The sequence below is a fragment of the Melampsora larici-populina genome (assembly GCF_000204055.1).
Source record: "Melampsora larici-populina 98AG31 unplaced genomic scaffold MELLAscaffold_14, whole genome shotgun sequence".
NCBI classification, from domain to species: domain Eukaryota; kingdom Fungi; phylum Basidiomycota; class Pucciniomycetes; order Pucciniales; family Melampsoraceae; genus Melampsora; species Melampsora laricis-populina.
In genome coordinates, this window is record NW_006768778.1 from 1,347,684 (window position 1) to 1,371,587 (window position 23,904).

At 41.8% G+C, this 23,904-nt stretch overlaps 5 protein-coding genes across 5 annotated transcripts; 1 reads left to right on the top strand and 4 right to left on the bottom strand.

Annotated features, from left to right (window-relative positions):
• Positions 1-3,162: 3,162 nt before the first annotated feature.
• Positions 3,163-4,062, bottom strand: MELLADRAFT_35363 (uncharacterized protein; the record flags this gene model as incomplete). The annotated part of the gene is made up of 4 exons (XM_007408993.1): positions 3,163-3,305; positions 3,374-3,538; positions 3,628-3,779; positions 3,944-4,062. 4 exons carry the CDS (start codon positions 4,060-4,062, stop codon positions 3,163-3,165), a joined length of 579 nt encoding a protein of 192 aa, XP_007409055.1.
• A 5,405-nt stretch (positions 4,063-9,467) lies between these two features.
• Positions 9,468-10,572, bottom strand: MELLADRAFT_71651 (Hypothetical protein; the record flags this gene model as incomplete). The annotated part of the gene is made up of 4 exons (XM_007408992.1): positions 9,468-9,824; positions 10,019-10,085; positions 10,194-10,288; positions 10,442-10,572. 3 exons carry the CDS (start codon positions 10,280-10,282, stop codon positions 9,705-9,707), a joined length of 276 nt encoding a protein of 91 aa, XP_007409054.1.
• Positions 10,573-13,493: 2,921 nt separating this feature from the next.
• MELLADRAFT_105703 (uncharacterized protein) lies at positions 13,494-14,030 on the bottom strand (the record flags this gene model as incomplete). Its single annotated transcript, XM_007408991.1, has 2 exons — positions 13,494-13,731; positions 13,834-14,030. 2 exons carry the CDS (start codon positions 14,028-14,030, stop codon positions 13,494-13,496), a joined length of 435 nt encoding a protein of 144 aa, XP_007409053.1.
• A 5,788-nt stretch (positions 14,031-19,818) lies between these two features.
• MELLADRAFT_52368 (uncharacterized protein) lies at positions 19,819-20,542 on the bottom strand (the record flags this gene model as incomplete). Its single annotated transcript, XM_007408990.1, has 4 exons — positions 19,819-20,057; positions 20,133-20,280; positions 20,347-20,445; positions 20,531-20,542. The coding sequence occupies 4 exons, from the start codon at positions 20,540-20,542 to the stop codon at positions 19,819-19,821; spliced, it is 498 nt and encodes a 165-aa protein (XP_007409052.1).
• Positions 20,543-20,785: 243 nt separating this feature from the next.
• MELLADRAFT_116221 (uncharacterized protein) lies at positions 20,786-22,605 on the top strand (the record flags this gene model as incomplete). The annotated part of the gene is made up of 8 exons (XM_007408935.1): positions 20,786-20,902; positions 20,977-21,002; positions 21,225-21,262; positions 21,394-21,475; positions 21,538-21,665; positions 21,728-21,895; positions 22,098-22,214; positions 22,283-22,605. 8 exons carry the CDS (start codon positions 20,820-20,822, stop codon positions 22,586-22,588), a joined length of 948 nt encoding a protein of 315 aa, XP_007408997.1.
• Positions 22,606-23,904: the final 1,299 nt, after the last annotated feature.

The window sequence follows — 23,904 nt, forward strand, 5'->3', positions numbered from 1 at the left end:
AAAATTATACACAAGGCCGAAGGGGTCAAATAAATATGTAAAAATAAGGGTTGAATTCCCCTATGTGTGCCCATCATGTTGCATGTTTTTACAGATTTTTACGGCAGCAGTGTATATCAGGTCAGAAACTCAGTTTATGTCCAAAACCAGCGTCATGGAGGCATTAACCGGTAAGTTGGAGCATCCAACCTCCCGTGAGACACAAGTGAGACATCGGTATAAAATGACAAGAGGTGTTGTCTGGTATGTAAACTTAACAAGTTGCCTGGTGTCTTTTGGTCCCCATACAGTACCATACATACAATGTGTACGAGCATTGATGGAATAGATGTTTCCAATTTTTTACAAAGTCAACAAAGAGTGAGACAAAAACACCAACACACATCCAGGGATGCTTTGCACTTCTGCTCACACAAAGAAGGTGATAACTTCTGTCCACAGTTCACCAACCCCAACAGCTTCCCTGAACTAAAAAAGGATGGCAAATGGGCCTTCAAATCCTCTGTCGCTGAGCTTAAAAACAGTGGTTCATCATGAATACTAGAAATTAGTATGACCATTATCCTACAATCATTATACATATATCATCATTGTCAACTTAGTGGCAGTTGTTACAAAACCGAGATCACTACAAGTAAGTATGTTACCAGTGATACCAGAAACAAAACATTAAAGTAGATCTATATAACAAGAGTCCAAAATCAAATTGGTGGATTGTGAACAAGAGAAAGAGGGTCTAGAATTGAACCAAATCAATATAGGATCACAAACAAGCAAAAAAGAGTCGGGAATCAAATCAAATTGAACCAATGCTGAGCAAGTGAGAGTCAAATCAAATTCTAGATACCAGAAACGAGCAACTAGGATTGGATTATTATTCAACACAACAGAATTGATCAGCATTATTTGTCAATGATGTTCATGACCAAGAGGGTGAATAGGAAAGTCAGAATGTAATATCAAAAGCAATTGACTGGCCCCTTCTTTCCGCACACTGTTGTAAGCTCGGCAACAAAAATTATTGTTGAGATTTCAAGTGAGTGAGCAAGTCCTTCATCTCATAAAAAAAATTCTATATGTAATTGATTAGGGTGGCACTGAGAAAAGAATGGGAGGTGCTGTATAATACTGTATTTTGAATAGAAATACAGTACCATACTACACTTTTGGATGGTGTCTCACTGAGTGTCTTATTTTGTGTCTCACTCTCACTGGAGGTTGGATTCTCCACTGTTCCCGCATTAACCTTATGAGACCAATAAAATTGTCAATTTTGTGTCAACCTCTGGAATGTCTGCTCATTCTGAAAGCTACATGTTTAATTCACCAGATACATATTAGAATGAGTGGTGTGTGTCCAAAAATGAAGAAGGTACAGCAATCACCGCCCCCAACAGCAAAGCCAGAAAAGCTTATAAATGTGTTCCACAAGGGCATTAGCATCCAAATGGAAACTGTAGATTCAGTATGTGGGTTTCATAATGTGCAACTCCCAAATTGATCAAAAGAAAAGCATTGTATCTGTGATTGTTGAAGGTGTAGCTCTTGATGAAAGCAATCACAGCACCACCACCCATTCCCCAGAAGGTTGGATCACAGGGACATGCACAAAACCTTTTCTACAAAAATGTGGTGTAATCAAGGAGAAGGATTCAATTTCAACCTCAAAGACAAAATATAGTCAACTGGGCATAGTTTTTTTTGCTGCCAAAAAGAGTGTCAGGCCCATGTAGAGAGGGCATAAGGGCATAAACCTCTTAGGGCATACAAAAGCTCTGCCTTTTGTATGTCATTCTCAAGAGACAACTTTACAGCTACTAAATATATAAAAGGCATAAAAATACAAATTTGTGTTGCACCAAGATTTAATACAAAAGTATAAAACCTGTTAAATCCGATCAAAAGTGACAGGTCTCCCGCAAGACATTGTTGAAATGTGTCCAAAACCAGGTTTAATCTAGTTTTGGGCTCTCAGATTTTACTTCGGGTGCATCACACAGACAAAGAATTCTGCCGTTTAATTCTTTAACGGCTGTAAACTGTTGCAGATGTAACTGCAATTGTAGTGGCTGAAGATTGAATTTTGAAATCCAAAATTGAAAAAATTGATTTCCCTCATTCTTTTTACTTCCAGAGTCATTCATTCAACTCTCAGTACCCTCAGTCTATAGACTCAATGACCCCTGGGTAACTCTTATACATCAGCCTTCCACCACAGTCCAACAAGAGAGGATGACTACAATGATCCACTATGCTTTATCACAAAGAAGTACCAACAACCTGAGACTTAACACTTGACACTTCACTTTCCTATATCCCCCCTCAAAATGACTACCACTACTTAATCCCTAAGGAACTCTTGACTGATTGTAGTCTCTATCTTTCCTTATCTTTCTTGCTCTTACTCATTTCTCTTTCAATTGTGTTACTCCTTTGAGAAAATCTGAACTGATCACACAAAGGATTTTTTTTTCAAAGTTTCTCCCCATGCGTACATGTTCCCTTTGACTGTGCCTCTTGCTTTCGAATCCAAGAGGCACAAGCTCACTAAATTGCCTGAGCCTGACCACAGGGTGTTTATGGCTCATGTTGTGGAGGCGGCGCACCAAGCGGAAGTTAAACGCGCCCTCAAAATTCAAAAGTGCCTCTCGGACGAACGAGTATGTATGTAACCGAGAGAGGGTTAGGCATGAATTTGGCCAGCCGGGCCGGAAACATTTGGCTTCAAAAAACTGCATGCTTGCTCAGCTGCCAAGGAACATTGTGAGTGTACATGTTCGAAGTGATTCAGATTGCAATCTTGATGGAGGGGTAGTGAAAGAGGGCTCGATAGCGGATCAGCTTGTGTTACACGCAGAGAATGAGAACATAGGCAGAGTAGCTTGAAGTCAGGAGGCAGATATCGACTTGACATAACGATACGTGTGCTTGGTGTGAAGTCGAGGTTAAGGCATAGTCATAGAAGACATGGATTCCATCGAGAGGCAAACATAGATAGTAGAATGAGCAATGCGGTGGGTGAAGTGAGGATGACCCATGGACCGACGATTGTTGGAGGGCCGGAAGGGAATATTCAAAAAAGCACACGTTGGTCCATCTGGTGGCTCGCATGATCTTCATACTCATTACAAGCCCATTAAGTGATCGCATTACAGTCAAAGCTTATGCAGCAGCAATTCTTTTCTGGGCACGAGGTCCCCGGGTCTTCATAACAACATCCATTGGCTCATCAGCCTTCTCTACTTCCTCAGTTGTAGGTGTCAAGATGATCTCAACGTGACAAGGGTGACCCTGGTAAGGGTTGACTAAGATGAAGCAAAGACATGGAACGTAAATGTGGGTTCAAACAAGAACAAGTTCATAGAATACTGACTTCGACCATGGGCACGGTATGTACGACGGCGGGTTTTGGGGGCCTGGTTGACATTGATGTTGGTGACGACGAGGTCTTCTGGGTCGAGCTCGTTGGCCACGGCGTTGGCTTGAGCGTTCTTCAGGAGGGCGATCATGTATTTGGCGGTCTTGATAGGCCATCGTCCTAAGAATGGGGGATGGAGTCCATAATTGAGTTAAGTCTAATGATGCAATACGTTGAAAGATGACGAGATTGTGTATGTAGCCACGAACCCTGTGTGGTCTTGTGGGCCTTGGCTTGTGCTGTTCGGCCGACACCACCGTTGAATCGTCGGAAAGGAACACACTGCTTGTGCTCAGTGACATCTCCGAGGAAAGTGAGAGCTTTAGCGAGCTTGAGACCGGTGATCGCTGCCGCGGTTTCACTATCAATAAAATAGTGATCATCAAATCAGCTGAGCATTCAAAATTTGCCGTTCGATGGATGGTGTTCAAGAATGTTTCGTGATTTTGCAAGATGGGCGACCGGCTGAGATTGTTCCTCGGAGTCGAATGAGAGAAATCAAGCAGGTCAAGATGAGAAACACACCGAGTGTTCTTGAAGTGAGTGCGGAGGTAGTTGCTTCTTGATCGAGCAACAGCCTTTCGGTCTTCCTTTCCCTCCTCCTTCTTGGGGATCAAGTGGGCGGCGGCGTACTTCGGTGCCATCTCGTTCTTGTCGATATCGTGTTGGTCTTGAGGAGGGTAATGGTAGGGGGCAAAGTTTACTACGGGTGGCACCCGCCAAGTCAGTTCTTGAAACCTAAGTGGTACAACATATCCTCGGATTACCTGTAATTCGTCGCAATATCACCAGAGGTTAGGTTTCAAAAGCATCGCCGGTCTGACTGTGCCGTCATATTTTCACTCCAGAGTCCATCCTTCAAGTCACCGTCTGTCATGGATAAATTTTGATCTCGTACTTCATGGAGTACTTTCATCTTTTCAGTTGCCACCCAATCGTCGTGCATGATTCATGTTGATCGTTCTCGAAATAGTCAATTGTTCACTCCGTACTTGCGACACCGAATTTCATGCTAGGTGTGAGGATAATCATCTAGTATCGTTGTACCGAAGTCAATAATCGCCCACCGACTGGGCTTGACTTGTAATGTTGATTGCTGGAGCGAGGATGGAGCGAGAATTTTTGATGTGAATTTGAGGAAAACAGGTCATCTCCCACCAACTGTCCGACGCACACTTGCTAGCCATCACTTGCTCGCCATATCCACCTGAGCTGTGAGCAGTTTAGTTCAGCCTACCCATGATGGAGTTTGAAAAGTCTAGTGACTTGGAGATTTTGCTGTCCTCGTCATAATTTGCACCTCTTAAATGTCAAGAAGCAAGTTAATCGTGACCAGGCAATCTTACATAAAAACTTCATAAGTAGAGAAGACGCGGGCAAGCCTGGTTCCTTGATTGATCTTACCATCTCATGCTCCTTGTCTTATTGAAAAAACAGACAAACATTCCATCTTTCCAGAAATGTCATTTAATATGCCCCATGAGTGAATAAACTTTCCAGCTTGACAAAAGTTTGATCTCTGTTGTTAGATCCAAGGGCAGTAGAGGAGAGCCGTACCGCAAATTAAGTGTCATGAAAGGACTTTTCGCATATTTTAACAAATATGATTTCATTTTAACAATGATCTCAAACCATTCCAATGTGTAAGATTTGGAAAAAAGGTCACCCAGACTTGAGATTAGTCAAGGAATCGGTTCCGGAACTCATTTGGCTATGGGACACGCGTGCTACTCATTGTGGCCCGGGGCCTGAACTTGCATGGATGTTTGACCCGGGCGAAAGATGATCAGGAGCGCTTGTGGGTGGCCACACTTGGCGCTGAGCGTTCCCACTGGGACGCTCCCCGCTCCGTCAAGAGAGAAAATTGAAAACAAATGACTAAATAAGGCTGTGCACCACTTGGAACTTAACCCTTTGTCTGACAAGGAGAGTGGTGGGCGGGAAATTAAAAAACGAAATAAAATAAAGATTAAAATAAAGTAAGAAAAAATTGCTAATGAGGACTACGATTTGATAAATAATTGAAATAGATGTATAGAGAGAACTACAATTATAAGATTTAACTGAATAGAATTTTTTATGGATTTTTCTTTTGTTAACAAATTGTAAAGACGATAGTGAAAGATTGAATCAGAGGGAAAACAACAAAATGGAAACGGTGAGGCTCTAGCTAACAGTACTTCGCCCAGACCCATTGGGGGAATCTGTCGTGTAGCATTCTGTTGCACCTCTTTTCAGAGTAGCTCGCGTGTGTCTCTTTGCCAGGTGTCACTCGTCTCGTTCACAGATTCCACTGTGTTAACATTACATGCCAACTTCGAAGAACACATTGAGCACTTTGTTTACCTACCTCCTCTGCATCCATCTGCCTAGTGTCAGCTGATTTGCTATTTGCTGCTTGTGCCATGTGAGGCAAACCTAACTTAACTACAGCCGTTCCAACAATTAACGGTAGAATTCTTCATTGGTGTGTTGCATCCGAATTTAATCCAAAAGTCAAAAACTAGTTAAAGCCGGCTCAAAGTGACAGGTCTCCCATGCCTCCTTGTTCATTTGCGTGCAAAACTGGGTTTAATCCAGTTTTGACCTCTCTAGATTTAACCTCGAGAGCAACACACGATCAAAGAATTCTGCCATTAATTGTTGGAACGGCTGAAAGTCCCTCTGTGGCCCAGACACTTTTTCCTTGCGAGCTCGGGTGTCTGGAGAGGGACTTATGACTTATTGGGCTTCCCTGGTGAGCCAGCAGGGGGTTCAAAATTCAACTTTGGCTTGGAGGTTTTTTCAAACCGCAAAAGCTCCCACTTCCTCTCAATCAACCCCCTTGCCCATTTGAACTGGAGCTACCTGTGCCCATTCTCATCAGATCTGTCTATTCAGATTTGACATATCTCGCTCTGAGTTTTCTCAAGAAAGAGAGAAAGATTTTGAGATTTGTTGTTTGGTGACTGTATTTTGGAAACAAAATTTAAAAAGGACCTAAATTCTTTCTCTTGCAATAGGATTAATAATTGATCAGTGAACTTTGTTCAAAAACCGAAGTTGTTTGTCTAAATGTTCTGAAGATTTTGCTCGCCTCAGAAAATCTATATTGTATCAACTACAGAAGATGCAAGGCTGTAGAAGAGCAGGGCCTTTTTGGGTCCCTGCTGGTACACCAAAAGTAGCTGATAAGTCCCAAGTCCCTCTCCAGGGCACCAAGCTCGCAAAGGTAAGAAAGCCCCTGCGGATTTCGGACTTGTATTAAGTTAGGAGGCAAAATTCTTAGTCTAGGAGGTGTATCAAGAATCCTGTCACTAACATGTTACATATAGATATTCTCATACTTCATATCCAAGGTTTGGCCACAGTTTATGACAGTCAAAATTTGCTTACAATTCAAGTGATTGATTCACAATTAAACTGCACCATTAGGTGCCAAGTGCATTTGATTCAGATCATATGGCATGTACACTATGGGTCAATGGTTGAAAGGGGAGGATGTCCGTTCTTCATCCTCCCCAAGGACATCGCGCGGATGACTGCAAGATATCCTTGCGATGTCTTTTGGGTTCTGGCTGTCAACAATTTGAGTCCGGTTGACATATAAGACAGAACCCTGAGACAAGTCCCACAGCTTGCTCAGACCTTGACAGTGGTCTGAGATTGAAAGAAAGTTTTGTTGAAGGGCTTCTCATAAGAGGAACTCGTGTGTTGGCTTCTTCCTCTTTCTCCCCCTTCACAAATTTCAAACTTGATCATTTTTGTACCTTCAGATCTTCTCATCAACCTTTGCTGTTCGGCCTTGTTTGGCCTTGTTCTATGGCCATGTTTGTTCCTTCATATTCTACAAATTTGTCCCCTTCATCTTACCATACACTTCACAAGTCAATCCAACAGTTATGAGCAGGTCTCTTGGTTCATCCTTTTATATTTACAATCCCTCAATCATCTCTTTTATACAATTCTCAACTCAATTTTTTTTGTTATTGTTTTTTTCCTTTTTTCAACTGTTTGTACTCTTCTTGTTGATGATCCAATGGATGAAATTACAAACTCATGTTTGCTTAATATTTATCAATGTAACCAATTGCCCCAAATCAAGAACTACAATAGGTCGCACTGGGCTAGCGGAGGTCGCACTGGGCTGGGCTTCCTGCACCCAGAACCCAATTCAAAGCGGTCCAAACCATTTGAACTACATATTTGAATGCGTTTTGGCAATTGAATCAGGTCTCTCAGCGTCGCGCGGAACCTAAAGCAAGGATATTGCGCCGATGTCCTTGCTCTCATCCGCGCAATCTCCTCTGTGAGGATAATCAACGGAGATCAGGCGGATCTCCGTTGGATGTTGCAAGACAGGACATCCGCCCGGCGGATGTCCTGATTGGACCGTAGTGTAATTCAACAAGGAGCTGCCACTTTCCATGCTAATGGAGGAGGAATTTGTGTGTTGATAACTTGGGGTTGGTTGAAGACAAAAAATTATCTGGAAGAAAAGAGATGTTTGTTAATACACAATACAGGAAATGACAAGATGAAGGAAGATGTTTTTTAAGTCAATTTTGAGTGATGTATTATGGACTGAAAGGGAATGTTTTACTGGTCAAAGGCAATATTGTTACAACATTTATAGTTTTAAGAATGTATGTGGTGTCCAGATTGAAAGCTTAATCAGTGAGCACAATAAGATGAGAATTCTGTGATTGAATTCAAAGAAAGATGGCTTAAAAAGCAAAAGGCAAAGGATACATCAAGAGGTAGAAATCACATTAAGTGCATAAATTGTTGGCTTTGTCTTGTAACAAGGAGAAGCAAAAAGGCCAGATGGGTTGAAATTGAGAAAGTGATAGTGAAAACTGCAAGGATTTGAGGTAAAGCAATGATATTTTTCGGATTGGGAAAGAAGGGTGACTTGACTCTGAGATTGAATATGTGTCTACAATAGTGGTATTCAAAACTCCAGAAACATGTCCCAGAAGTGTCCAGAAGAGACATCCAGAAACTTCTGGGATACATCCCAAAAGTTTTTGGGTGTCACTTCTGGACACTTCTGGGAATATTTGAGTGCACCTCTTAATGGTTGTTGTAGTCACATTACAGATATTTAGAACTATCCTGGTTCTGTGCTCTTCAAGAGCAACACCATGGTTGTTGTCTGATGTGTTGATGTTGGGAATACAGGCTTCGAGGGTAGAAGTGTGCTGGACAGGAATTCTTGGGATAGAGAGTTTCTGAGGCTCAAAAAGTCTGCCTGTTTTTCATGAATCATGTCAGACATTTTGGAAATTATGGTGAGAATTATCCAAGATATGACCTTCAAAAGAAGACAAGATTGATTGATCTTCTTTTTTCAATTGGGCAGCCGTTGATTTGCACAATAATGTGGAACAGGTTGATGTCATAATGCATAGCCAAAAGTTGTGTTCATCTGCTTGAGTTTTTGTTGCTCTAACCAGTTTTCAAGGACAAAAATCTTTGGGAAAGTAAATTGTGGTGGTGAATACTATCCAGAGAAGAAAAAAGTTTTATCACACAGCAATTCTTGTGAAGCCTGACACCCCAACAATTGTGGAACAAAAAATTGAGGCAAAATCTGATCAAACTTTTAAATGGTCTATGGCGTGCTAACACTTGAGGGAATCTAGGCCTCCATATCACCTCATCTTTGCACACCATCATCTCAAAGACACTCAATTGACTTTGGAACATCACATCACCGCCTTAGCAATGTATCATGTATGATATATGCGTTTATACTCTTGAACCATGAAGAACTTTCACAATCAACTTTGTGTATCATTAGACATTTTCATCTGGCATAGGGAGCTCTAGGACTGCTGATCAGTTGATAATATGTACATATAAGCTTCGATTGTAGAATTTGTATGCGGACTGAATGTGCGGGGAAAGCCAAGTTTCAGGTCACCGCATCTCCTCCAACCTCGCCATTGCTTGCACTCAAAGACCGAGAACCCTTGAGGATGAGCATGGCAGCAAAACATTGACACAAGAAGAGGCAATGTGCAGGGGACCTCTGGGACACTCTTGACCTGCATAAAGCTCAATAGTGAGATCTATCAGTATCCAATTTGCAAAGAAATGATACATGTGAAATGATACATTCAACGGCGAGGAGATATAGTTGAACAAGGAAGTGTGTTTCCCATTTGCATTGTCAAGATCCAGATGGAAAACACAAATCACCAAGACCCATCACTGCAGAATACAAGATGAAGAAGAGAACGAAAAAGGAAGCTGAATCCACAAAGGAAGAAAAGACTGAATGAAATGGATCGAAATCAACCTAGGAAGATTTCCAGCCCCAGAAGCCGCCACTGTCTGAAGTCGGCTTGCTCCCGGGCGGGGCTCGATGAAAGTAAGAAGATGTATGCGAGTAGGCAGATATATAATCGAAGATGGTTTCCTGGTATCAGACAAGCGATTTGAGGACATCCCAGCGGTAGTTTGGTTATGGATATTGGAGTTGGAAAGGTTCATGATTATGCGACATGAAGTTGATGGGTGAGGAACATAGCAATGGACAGCAAAATATTGGATGTAGTCAGTCAGTATATTGATATCGTCACATGCAGTCTTGAAATCGGCAAGATGACAGACCCCAACTTGAAGATATCCTGTTGCGACTGTCTGTATTGCACCTTCAGGAAGTTCTTTTGTCTTCACACTGACAATTTGGTTCGATTCAGAGAAAAAATGTTACAAGTAGATCTGATTAGTATTCACCAAGTCTGAGAAAGGGTTAAACATCTTTTTTCAAAAAAAAAAAGTTCACCAGTAACCTGTATTCCTCCTCACACCCGCCAACACAGTAGTGACTAAGGCAAGATCAAATGCATAATGTGTGACACGTCCAAAAACCATTCTGCACTTAGATTCGGATGAAAGTTGATTGCGTTTTTATTCGAAAGGGATCGTGAATATATTGCGAGGAAGATTCAATCGACCAATAAAGACCAATTTATGAATAGGTATTTGGCGACGTTGTACGATGATGGTCGATAATGATTCCTTTTTGCTTACGAAGAAAGTGTGTTTGGGGGACTTGGAGACAGGCTTGATGCGTTGAATTTATACGAAGGTCAGCATACGCAGAACTAGATGAATCAGGCTGGTCGAGGTGGATGGAACATGAAAGCTGGAATGAGACTACGGTGGTCCTCGTCGTCTTGTGGAAAATTATCCAGCTGCACAGCAGTCAGGACCCTGGACTCTGGAGTCACTTCGTCGTCATTCAATATCCGCTGAGAGCTGTATCGGTACCGAAACCGCAGCTTCAGCTTGCATGCACTCGGGACGTTCGAACACATTCACTAAGGGTACTCAAAGCAAAGTATGTAGCGCTACATACTTTTCGCTACATACTTTTTTTGGCGGGGACAAAGAAAAAAAAATATACTTTTGGCCTCGCCTTCCCCGCCAAAAAAAGTATATAGCAAAAAGTATGTACACGTACATACTTACTTTGAGTACCCTTACTGTTCCAACTTCGCAGGCTCAGAGTCTCAGTCAGCAGTCAGGATTTGATGTTACAAGCAACAGTCTTTATATTTATCATTCCGTTAAAACACTCTTCGCTATTCACTGTGAGTGTTTTGATTTTGATTTTCTTCCCTTGCAGGCATTGATTTGTATGTGTAAGTCTCTCTTCCGTATAATCATATATTCCGTACATGAGACCTTAAGCTATGTAACTCAAACAATTGTTAAAAGGTACATCGCGCGTGTGGGGGGGCGTGTTGTAAAGGCTTAGTAATCTGGTACATAAGATGTCTCAAAAGAAACTAATCCACATTGCTTCACAGTAGTCCTACATTAGATAGTTGGTGCAATATGTGAAATCAAAAGCACTTAAAAGAATGAGAAATAGAGAAAATAAAGGAATAAAAATAGGCCGCAGGTCTTGTGGCATGGTAGGCTCTCTGCGTAGTAGGGACGCGGGTGCAGGGGTTATTGGGAGGGAAAAAGATTGAAATCAAAGTTGAAAGTTAAATTTAAAGGTGTGATTAGTACAGTGGCCGTGGAGCACCAAATGAGTCAAAACCTCAAAGTGCAAAAAATCGACCTAAAACTTGCCCTAAAAGCCCTGTTCAGCCTATCCTGAGTCTGACTGACAACACTTTGCTGGTTGTCACTCCCTGTCCGCTCAGTGTTCATTCCATCAAGTTTTTTTATATCAGCTACAAAGCCTTTCTCTGGAGTCATCATAAGGAGCATTGGATTTACAATATGCAAAGATTCTTCTTCTGAGCAATTGCTGTTGAAAAACAAGTTGCATTGTCTCCTTGGTGTTTGCTGTCGAAAAGCAAGTTGTGTCAATTGCTTGATCTAATTATCAATGTATCATGGTTACAAAATAACTCCGCAGGGAAAATCACAAGTATATATTTGAAAGATCATTACAATATCTATCAGCATTACTCATGAATACACTTTCAAAGATCATGATTTTGAACAACTGCGTTCTTATTACAAGGTTCAATTTTCTGAAAACATCACTCACTGGGTAAATGAGTATCTGAAAATTAGGACCAAAATATCATACATTGAATTATACATTGATGATTGGCAAACAAATAGCAAAAAGAGATACATGAAAGAATAAGATCAAGTGAAATGCAGGGTTTTTTGGTCCAGGGCAATGGACTTGCAACGGAATTGGGCTCAGGATAGGCTTCAGTGGTCTTTCAGGGGGAGTTTCATACCAAGATTTCACATCTTCAAGTTTTGACTCATTTGGTGCACCAAAGCCACCTTAGATTAGTGAATATGGGATGAAGGAATATCAATTGTAAGAATTTTGACCTCTAAGCATTGGGGAGGGTTTTGTTTCTAGGCCTAGTACCATTCCTGTGCACCGGGCCCACAGTTCACAACAATCATCCTGTGTTCTAATGGAACTGCACATATACCATTGTGGCTTTGGATACCCGTAGCATTGAATTGCTTACCAATGATAAAGGAAGAGTGTTCAAAAATTCATCACTCATAGATAACCTGTGGAGGCATGATTTCAAGAGATGATTCTCTCAAAAAAGAGACACCTGGGTGATGCTCACTGGAATAAGATTACACTTTTACTATGTTAGCTTCTTGACTTTATATCCTCCTCTTTGCCTCGTCCACGTTAGTCACAAGATTAGATCTCATTATCCTTAGTTGTTAGCCGGTGTCTCATCAACACCAGGCTAAGAGTTTTCTCTTACACCTTTCAAAGTTTGTCATTCTGTCACAGAGCTGCAAGCATTCAGTCTCTGTCAAAGCTCAATTTTCTACAGTAAATATGCCAGAGTACTCCAATCTTGTAGGTATATTTCAGAATCACAATCTTCCTTCAACATGATGTACATTCCAGATCTCCCATGATTCATATGTCCAATTCTATCAGGCTGGTAAACATGATCTAGGCGCAAATTTCAATCTACAGATCGGGGTCCTCATTAGAAAGATGTCAAAGTACAAGTTTTGGTCAAAAATGATTAAAAATGAATCCCATTGCGGTCATTTATCATAGATGATATGTTGATCTTCATTGAGCGTGCTATTCCACCGTGGTCTCCATGACCCATCTTTCTAGATGAAGAATTGGAAAATTTAAGGAAGGACTCATTGCTACATGGGCGCACCCCCCTTGAATGTTGAAAAACCTCTATAATTTGTATATCTTATTTTATTTTTTTGAAGCCTTGTGGCATCGAGTTTTAAGGGCTCAGGCTGGGTCAGGGATGATACAAGCTGGTATTCATTTCAATGAGGGATCTTATTTAACTGATTGTATCAAATATAGGGTTACAAAACTCTCTTTTCTAGGTGACCATGTCCTCATCTTAATCCTCCTGCCAACCTCGACCTCACAATCCCCCTTCCGCAGTCATAGATTGACGCCCCGAACATTTCAAATATTCATTTCTAGGAAGCTGTCAAAAAGACAATGTAGTATATGGTAGATTTGATCAACGTTGGTAGTGGTAATACATGATAGTTCTTTATCCGATTTCCATCCTAACGATCTAAGCCTTCAAGGCTTTTGTGCAAAGGTAGCGTTCATAGTCGTCGGAGCAATTTCGGGCGTAAGTCAATCATCTTCATCAAAGTCTTCTGGATTCAAGGAGTCTTCTCCAGTGACATATATATAAGAGCCTCGGGTAGATGAATCCTCCTCCGATCTCTCAGGAAGCGCATATTGCTCATCTGAAATACCGAAAGCTTTTCCATCGGCTTTGATCACGATGGCTTCCACCTCTTGTGGCGAAGAACTGCGGTAAGCAGGATCGTCGTACGATTCCTCGGTTCCGGTGATCATTGGAAACTTTCTGATGAAAGAGATGTATGTAGTCGAGCTGAGTCAAAACAATCAGTCGCTATTAACTCATGATACCGAAAGCGAGAAGATAAAACCGGAATAATTGATTTACCTGCTGTAAGTCCATGACATCCCACTTTCTGTGTAAGTGTTTGATGTAGAAATCGGAAGGCAGCCTTCACATGGGGCCCATGGATCAACGGTGCGGCTCAGGAACGGAGGAGTTGGAAGGCCTTGGCAAGGCTTGCTAACGAGCAAAGTCATCAACGCAGTGATGGCACAAGCGGTCAGAATGCGACAAGATCGCATTATTGTTTTGTGGATACAGGCAAGCAAGATCTAGTCGACTCTATTTTTTTCAAAATAATCGTATCAAACTTTGAAGAGGCTTTTAACTTAAGATTCTGGCGGTGAACTCCGTTCCCTTATAAGACCGTCGAGGCCTAAGCGGGTGAAAGCGAGATGAATATCAATCCGACCAGTAACAGTACGGGAAGAGGGCCCAGGTCTTTGGCAATGGAAGACGTCACGACGAAATGAGCAATAACGACAAGGTAAGATAAAGTAACTCAGTCAAGAGTGTTGAAGGCGAGAAAAGCTGATTGGCTGGGAGGCGGGCATGTCGAATGCGGATGATGGCAGCGACATTGGGCCAATACGGCTGGTATTTATAAGATTCTCCATATGTCGTGTTCGAGGTTGACCTCCTCATCACATAATTCTGGATCATTGCGGGTCACCAGGATCTCGATTATCAAAAGTTCGATTCCTTAGCGATATTCATTACTCGGATGCACTGCCACTGACACGATGTACTAATGCCTGACCTCCGTAAATCAGATACGCTTCAAACGTGGCAAGAATGAGCAAAGAGTGCAATGCTACTCATTGTAGTCGAATGCGAGGTACCAAGCTCAGGAAATGAAGATCGCGTTTTCTATCTTTCAGAAACGAATTTGTTGTGCGATGGCCAAGGGTTCAATACCACTTGCACCATGGGTATGATCCATATTGTTAATGAACTTATTTAAGTCGTCACTTTCTGATCTGATGAATATTGATGTGAAAATGAAGAAGGTGAAGTGCATTGGCTTCTCTCGAAAAGATGAAGATATGGAGCCGAGTCAGTCGACGAAGCGAAATTGAGTGAATAAGGCAACCGGTTGCGAAAATGTGGAATGAGCGAGAGCGCAACCTCGAATAAACTTCCGACTCAATGGACATCTCTCAGCTACCAAGCGTGAATCCTCTCTCAATCGCTCTCCAAATTACGACTTGAACAAGGATATTTGACTGGCACGCAAAGTGCACCCATCATCTGAAGACATGTCGTGGAGAACCATCAATTCACCACTGATCATTTAATCGAGAAAACTGCGAGGAACAGGTTATCAGCTTTATGATAAAGCTAACACATTGATTGAGAGAAATAACAATTTGAGGAAACGAAAATTGTTGTACAATGAAATTGATTTGATGAAGAGAAAGGTTCAATGAGAGTTATCGAACAACCTTTACAAGAACTCAACCAATTATGTCAAAGTTTAGGCCACACTGTTCACGCGTCTCCATATTCCACCACCCAATCCACACGCCTTTTTTCACTAAACTTCAATTGCAGACAGCACATTCTTCTCAAGATACCTCAAGAGATCAAAAAAGTTTATTCCAGAGGACCCCAATGATTAGAATGAAGACCTCAGCTTAGAAAGCTCTTCAATGAGAGTGTGAGCATGAACACCGCAAGAAAAAGAAGGTATATAGAGATTGAGAAGAAGCCTATGCACAACTTATCAAAGACTACCTTTCCCCAATCCCAACATACAACAAGGAGACCTCTCAACATCAATTTCAAATGCCCAGTCATATGCTTCAAGACATCTACATCCAACTTGAACTAGCACAGCATGATAAGAACTGGGAATAAAGATGCATGAGCATACATTCAGTCAACTTGTTTTCTTTCACTCTCATTCATACGTTCTTTGAAAAGGATTGTACAGGAAGATTGTGCCTATTGAATGAGCAGAAGGTCACTGGCACTCTTTGCAAGCTTGGGTATGGAGTACCTGCAGACTCCACTGTAACAGACAAGTATCCAACAATGGCAGGAAAGTACACCTCTCAAAGCTCTGGGGAAGTTTTGCTCAGTAATAATTGAAATTTACAGTCCTGAATTTTTAAGACCTCCAATGGAGGAAGTTTTAATTACTATAACAAAAGAATATACACGATGAGGGTTTCCTGGTTGTAAGGGATCCATAGATGCAATGCATTGGGCATAGGAAAACTGTCCAAGTGTTTGGCAAGGGCGGTATCAAGGCAAGGAGAACTCACCAATAGAGCACTAGAAGCAGTTGCTTAAACTGTTGAAGAATTTCACCATGTCTGTTTTGAGGTAGCATGTTGACGTGCTCACACCAATCAATTTCCGTAGAGGTTGGATATAACCTACAAACAGGTCTGAGAGCTAAGCATACAATTGCCTTTGTCAAGAGGTTCAGACAGCAAGAGTGTTAAATGGGCTCCTTTGTTCATAGTTCCATTGAAAAACAGCACATTTTTGATTGTCTATTATTATTAACAAAGGATTTGCATTTTCTAGAGACAAATTGAATAAAGATCTGTTCAAATTTATCCACAACTCTCTGTGTGAGCACATCGACGTGCTCATGGGGGACAGACATGGTGTTTGGTACACTGTTTTTGCATCACTTGGATCTCTGAACAATATCAATATCTTGACCTCAAGTCCTTTTTTTGACAAATTTCTCTTGGGTATGTCCATATTAATCCTTTCACTCTTGATCAAAGATGTAGTATGATATTGACTTATTTGTGCATGTATCTGCACAGGAACAGAAGACATTTTTCACTTTTAAGTAAGTGGAAATGGATACACACAAGGATATTATATAGATGATGGTATCTATCCCTCATGGCCAGTTCTGATCAAATCAATTTGACATCTGGGTGATGCTACAATGTCTCTCTTTTTTAAAAGACAAGAATCTGCAAGAAAGTATATTTGACAAATGAAACTATTCAGGCTTGTTGGTCAATAATCAAGCAACAAGGTTGGCTTTGGAAGATGTGTAATCTCACACAGATCAAGTATTGCTACATCATACTACACAACATGGTGGTTGTAAAAAGATTAGAACAGGACCCTATCATTACAGACTATGATATTATTAGTAAAGGACAAGTATTTCCAATGTTTGAGATCCACATCTTGGCTTGTCACTTACCACTATCATTAGTGCATCTCAAGAGCTTTGGAAAAGCAGAGTTCATTTGAGATTAACTTGGGATCTCATCACAGCGGATTGGCTGGCACAGGGAGGTTTGTAGACAAGCAAATAGGAGATTCATTTCATCATTTCTAAATAAAGATAATGTTGAAGACCAATGAGGTTTAAAAACAAATGTAAATAATTGATTCCTTTTGCATAGTCCCCCTAAGCTTGAATGAGATAGATAGTTTGATTTAGAATCCTTTCAAAATCCTTTCAAACAATGATAAAACAATCTAAACTGATTTACCTTCTGAATTTGTTCCACAAGATAAGAAAATGATCTCAAACAATCTAAAATCATTTTAAAATTGGTTGTATATCTATATTTTCACCATGTAATTGAAGTAGAACAATTTCAATCTACATTGGTTAAAGAAAATTATACAGTAATACTAAAATGCAAGTCATAACTATGAGTTCAGTGGATTAACAGACAGATACACATTATTAGAGCATCCTGCTTGCTGCTCGCGTCTGTGCTCATCATCTCTTAGGCTAATCCATTTGCTTCTTCCATGGCAGAGAATTTTCTTTCTTGAATAACTGGAACTTGTTTCTTTGCTTCAGCTAAATCCATCTTCTTTGTGTGCACGCTTAGCCTTGCTGAGTTGGATGTATCTGCAGCTCTTCTTTCTCTAAGTAAAAATTGAGCTAGATGCACAAGTAAAGGTGCAATTGGTATATGTTTCTACCAAGCTAGATTTAGTGAGAAGGGAGGGACCGGGGATCGCTTGAGTTTCTGACATAGAACTTCGCATGCAAGCTCCCGTTTGAACTTGTGTTTGGTCTTATGTTCAGCTGTGTGCAAGGCCATTGCATCTCACATCATTTCAATGAGATTTCTCCCACTCTGGGGAAGTTGCTTGATTATAGTGTAGCAACCTGACAACTGCAAAGTAGAGGTGGGGCATGAAGGTAGGACTTTGCAAGCCGCTCCCCCTCTTTTGCTGTCCAGTTTGCACAAGACTTGCAGGTTTGGGATCCTTGAGATCCTTGAGATCCTTGAGATCATTAAGATCCTTGGGTCCCCATTTATTTGTGGTTCAGGTGTTGTGAGTTGAGAGGAGTTGAGTTGAGTTGATGTACCAACAGTTAATGATGGGGGGATTGACTCAGATAATGCATGTGTTGCCTAATTGTTCAATGTAACAATGGCTAATGCATGTTAATCCAAAATTAGTTACCTTGGGGCTAATGTTTCACCAGTGTGGGAAAGGCCATGCATTTTCATCAAAATTTAACTTCCTGCACCTGATTTACTACACAAGTAGGGATGCTCTAATTGGCTAATGCAAGTGGATCCAAAATCAAGTACCCCAGGGCTAATGTGTCACCAGTATGGGAAAGGCCCCACATCTGTGTTAAACTTTAATTTAGTGCACCTGATTTGATGCACAAGTGCAAATTTTCTGTGATTACTAAACCTACTGTGCAGAAAATTTTGGCGTTCAAACATGTGCAAGAACTGTGCAAGACCGATGTGCAAGATCTGTGCAAGATCTTGCACATCGGTCTTGCAAATCAATTGTTTTGACAACCCGAGTTATTGTGTTCCAATTGGTGCAAAAACCGTGCAAGACCAACATGCAAGTTTTGTGCAAGATCCATGCAAGTTCCGTGCAAGATCCATGCAAGATCCGTGCAAGTTCTATTCATATCTTGCACAGAACTTGCACAAATTAATTTTGAAGTTTGAATGCCATAAATTTCACAAATGTGAAATTTGTTCAAGTTAAGTGATTTTTTACTTAATGTAAAGGCTGGTACCACAAATGACAAAGTTGACAACCATAAACAAGTGTGGATGCTCTTACCTTCCTTTCCAAGGTGCATAAGCTCAACTAAGCCTCTCCTCTGACACAGTCGCATCCACTCTCTTATGGCAAAAACCATGGGTTTGGCCTGAGCACAGCAGGAATTTCAAGTACTTTGGCTTGAAAGCCCATTGTGAGGGTCTATACATTCTGTACCCTAACAAAAATCAAACAGAGATTCTTATAAGCCTTGTTCACATCCTTGTGCCTATCAGCACCACTTTACTTGAGCAAAGTAACACAGTCAAGTTGTTGGGTTCTTGTAATTCTGGCTCCTTTTCAATACCTACATGCACACTTGGACCGTTTGAAATTACTTGATCCTGGAGTTCACATTCCCTGTGATCCACAACTGTTGACATGCTAAAAGTGGTTATGCATATGACCTTGAGGAAGCTCTTCTCAATTTTTGGTGCAGTTTCATGCTGTTTTGAGCCCTCGTATTGGGAATTCAAGCAAACATACTTGGTAATCTTGCTGTGCTCAGGCCAGACCCCAGGTTTTAGTCATAAGCCCCTCTTGGAGAGCGGACATGGCTGAGTTGGAAGAGGGGCTTAGTTAAGCTTACAAGGTGCACGAGTTTTGCTTTAGGGAACTGGGACAATTACGTAGGGGTGGTCAAGATTCCAAGAACACCCCACACCAGTCTGAGAAATTTTGATGTCCTGCTCAACATGATTGTCATAAACCTACAGGGGACAGGAGCACCTATTTGGTCACTGTGCTCCAGGACAGCTGGTTTGAGGTTTGCAAGTGTTGACAATAAGCTCTCCTAATGTTTGGGAGGCTCAAGATGGGCTTGGGTGTACAATTGTCCGAGGAGACTGCTGATCGCTGACAGGGGGTCAGCTTGCAAGAGGGATTCGAACAAGCTGACGATCTGTGCGAGGGTTCCTCACTTTTACGTGAATGTGAACGTGAATTCCGGAGGAATGGTCCGGAGGGTCATCATTTCGACATGGATATAAATTGCAAGAGTTTTATCTATTCTTCAGGGATCTCAGTCTCTCCTTCGTTAATGCTGTCAATAACATCGTGGGCAGGTTGACCATCAACAGTGCAACCAACACTTTGAGCAGTACCAAGGATCTCCTTAACGGTTCCAGCCAAGTTTCGAGCCAAAGATTTGAATCTCATCTTTCGAGCAATTTCGATAACTTCATCGAGGGTCAAGTTACCGGTGTGCTTGATGTTCTTCTCTTTCTTACGGTCACGAGGAGGCTCTGGATAGTAAGGTTTCAACGTCAGTGACTGCCCAGAAGAAATCAAGCGGATAAATAAATTAAAAAGTTCCTCACCCTTGAGAGCCTTGATGACTAAGGAAGATGCAGAAGGAACGACGGCTACGGTAGCTTGTCGGTTTTGGATAGTCAACTGAACAGTGACTCGGAGACCCTTCCAATCACCGGTGGCCTTGGCAATATCTTCACCCACTTTCTTGGGGGACTAAGAAATTCATGGATTGATGAGTTGTTGGACAGTAGGTAAAATCTGAGCTGGGTTGTGACTTACGAGACCTAATGGACCGATCTTGGGAGCAAGGGCTGAAGAAGCACCGACTTCACCACCAGTGGCTCTCAAGTAGATGATCTTGATCTCATTGGGGTCGATCTGATTGATTGAGAAGTTAAGATAATGAGGGAGTTGTTCAGATGAGATAAGTCATGATATGTTTGAAATGAATGATAATCATTACTTTTGGTGGCATGATGAAGCTTTAAGTTTCTTTGATAGTGAACGTTTGGGGCCTCCGGTATGTTGGTACCTTATTCGTCACGTTTGTAATGTCGATGGGATAGAGGAAGGGGTGATGCTGAGCAAGGCGGGGAGAAAGTAAAAATTCTGAAATGAAACCTAACTAAACCTAACTCACTTGGCTGTATCACAGCTCAACCGCTAGACTACAAATTACACCCCAATCGCGCCAACATTGTTCCTCATCCATTCACATCTCAACGAAAATACCTATTCCAAGGTCAATCAACATGTCTGAATCACTTCTCTTCAAGGGTACCCTCACCGGTCACGGCGGTTGGATCACCGCCATCGCCACCTCGGCTGAAAATCCGTAAGTAAAGAACCTCGTCTTCTATGCATTGCTTTCCGAGGCTGACTTGACATTTCAATCTGTTCCTCTACTAGCGACATGATCTTGACCGCTTCCAGGGGTTTGTGACGCTTTCATCAACCTCATTTTTTCCTTTACAATTTATATCCTGCGATGCAAATACGGTCATCTACATCGTATCACCACTCCATTATCATTTAATAATATGGGCTGCTGCCATTGGCAGGACATCTGCATTTCATATTTGAATTTGCGGAGGAAGAGCTCATTCCAATTTGATTCCCTCTTTATTGCTTTATATCGTTCTATCATATCAACCCAGATAAGACGATCATTGTTTGGCAGTTAAGCCGGGAAGACGTGCGTTTGGTTTTTTCCAACAACAGTTCCTTCTGCTTCTCGTACACTATTTCATGATTTCCGTACACAAAGCCTTCAGAGGCGATTCGCTCGGCGGTTTTCCACTCATCATTTATTTTGAATCTTCTTAGGGTAACTACGGATTCCCCAAGAGAATTTTACATGGACACAATCACTTCGTCTCCGATATTGTCATCTCTTCCGACGGACAATGTAAGCTGTCTGGTTTCCAAGTATGGTCAGGATGAGATCTAACAGCGCTTTCTGCATTGTAGTCGCTCTTTCGTCTTCATGGGACAAGACCCTCAGACTTTGGGACCTGAACACCGGTCTCACCACCCGAAAATTTGTTGGCCACGAAAAGGATGTCCTCTCCGTCTCTTTCAGCGCTGACAACCGACAGGTCAGCCGATGCGCGCTTACATCAATTCTTGTCCCGTTCTGATCGATCTCCTATTCACCTAGATTGTCTCTGGCTCCCGAGACCGTACCATCAAGCTCTGGAACACCCTCGGTGAATGCAAATACGAGATCAAAGATGAAGGCCACACCGGCTGGGTGTCTTGCGTCCGATTCTCGCCAAACCCCATGAACCCAGTCATTGTTTCAGCTGGATGGGACAAGGTTGTCAAGGTGGGTCACCCAACATTTTTTGTCCTCTGTGCTGCGTTCGAGTGATGAAACAACCATACTATAATATTTGCTACTTCGGAGGGCCATCTACCCGATGAGAACAACTAAATATCCACCGAGATCTCTGACCCACGCTGCACAGACGCTTTTTATCACTCTCACCTTGCTCGGATCTAATCTCTTTATTTATCCGCATTGTTAGGTCTGGGAGCTTTCCAAGTGCAAGTTACGTACTAACCACCACGGTCACACCGGTTACCTTAACACTGTCACCGTTTCACCCGATGGATCTCTCTGTGCTTCAGGTGGCAAGGACGGAGTAAGTCTTGCGTTCAATTTGACTTCCCGTTCTGCTCGTAACGTCCTAACGTCTGAATCTTCTACTAGATCACCATGCTTTGGGATCTCAACGAGGGCAAGCACCTCTACTCCCTCGAAGCCGGTGACATCATCAACGCCCTCACCTTCTCCCCTAACCGATACTGGCTCTGTGCCGCCACTGCCTCCTGCATCAAGATCTTTGACCTTGAGAGCAAGAGCATTGTTGACGAAATCAAACCTGACTTCACCGAGATTGACTCCAAGAAGGCCAAGATTCCCGAGTGTACTTCATTGGCATGGAGCTCAGAAGGCGGTACTCTTTTTGCTGGTTACACTGACGATGTTGTTCGTGTTTACGCTGTTATGGCTTAAGAAATGCAATCTTGTGGAAAAAAACAAATCTTGTTTTACTTGCCTGTTCCCGTTGATCCTACGTGATCGTGCTGAGATTTCACCTAAATTTGAGATTAATTTCTTTCAAGTGGCCAATGAAACCTCTTGGGCTCGCGCGTTGTCCCCACCCAACCCGGATGCAAAGACTATACTCAGCGAGATTAATGCTTCAGTGGCCTTTGAAGCCTTGAGGTTACCAAGCACTGGATATTCCTGTCCTAGTACCATCGACACTCCTAGTCACAGTGCTTGAAGCAATCATAACGGCTGCAATGTCACACGCATGACGTTGAGCCCAGTCTATACCGCCATTCAGCTGAAGCTGTACAACCTACCACCACACATGCAAACCAGGATAGTTGTACTTTATAATGATACCACGTATCATTGCTAGATGAATGATATGTAGATGCAGATCTCCCTAATCTGTTCTCATGCTTCGCCTCTTGCTCGAGGAACGGAACGCAAAAAGTGTTTGATTCCCAGTGTGCTTCAATCATTCTCAAAAGCCTTATCCATTCTATGATTATATCAAATCACGCCAATTGTATTGGTTGGCTTTGATTGGCTTCTGGGTGTAGAAAACCGAAGAAAAATACAATATTTGTTAGGCTTTTCTGGTTTCCTCACAGAAGAAGCATAACATACACAATGAAATTATAAAGATTAAATTGCAGAACTCCACTCCCAATTCGACAAGAAAGTCTGTTTCTGCCGATGGAAATATCGTCAAGTACCTACAGAAGACACTGAACTGACGTTAAGGACACTGGGCTAAAATCAAGGTATTGTTCGAACCGTCAGTCGAGATATATGACTCTCTAAGTTCATCAATCTTGGCCGCAACTGTGGTAGCTTCATGATAAGCACCACCATCACTTGACATAACACAGGTTGCGATGAATAGATGGTAAACAGCAACTTGAAAACGGTCAACAGCTCAAAAGACGATGATTTTACTAAATAAGACCTTGTTGTAACGCTTTTTGAAAATAGAGAAAAGAAAAAGTTAAGTTTTTTCAAAGAATAACTTGTTAACTTGCTGAGACTTGACGATGAAGTTGAATGAATTGGAAATCTGGATGGAAATGGTAATGAGAAAAAGAATGGTAATATCGGTGGTAAACAGGATGATGACATTTTTACATGAGTGTAAAAATACAACAATGAGCCGACCCGAGACCAAAAACAATCATACTCAAAGTACCTACCAATTTCCTGATATTCCAATCAGTGAATGACAAATTACCTACAACTAAATGCCCATCGCAGCAGTATACCGTCGGTCAAATACA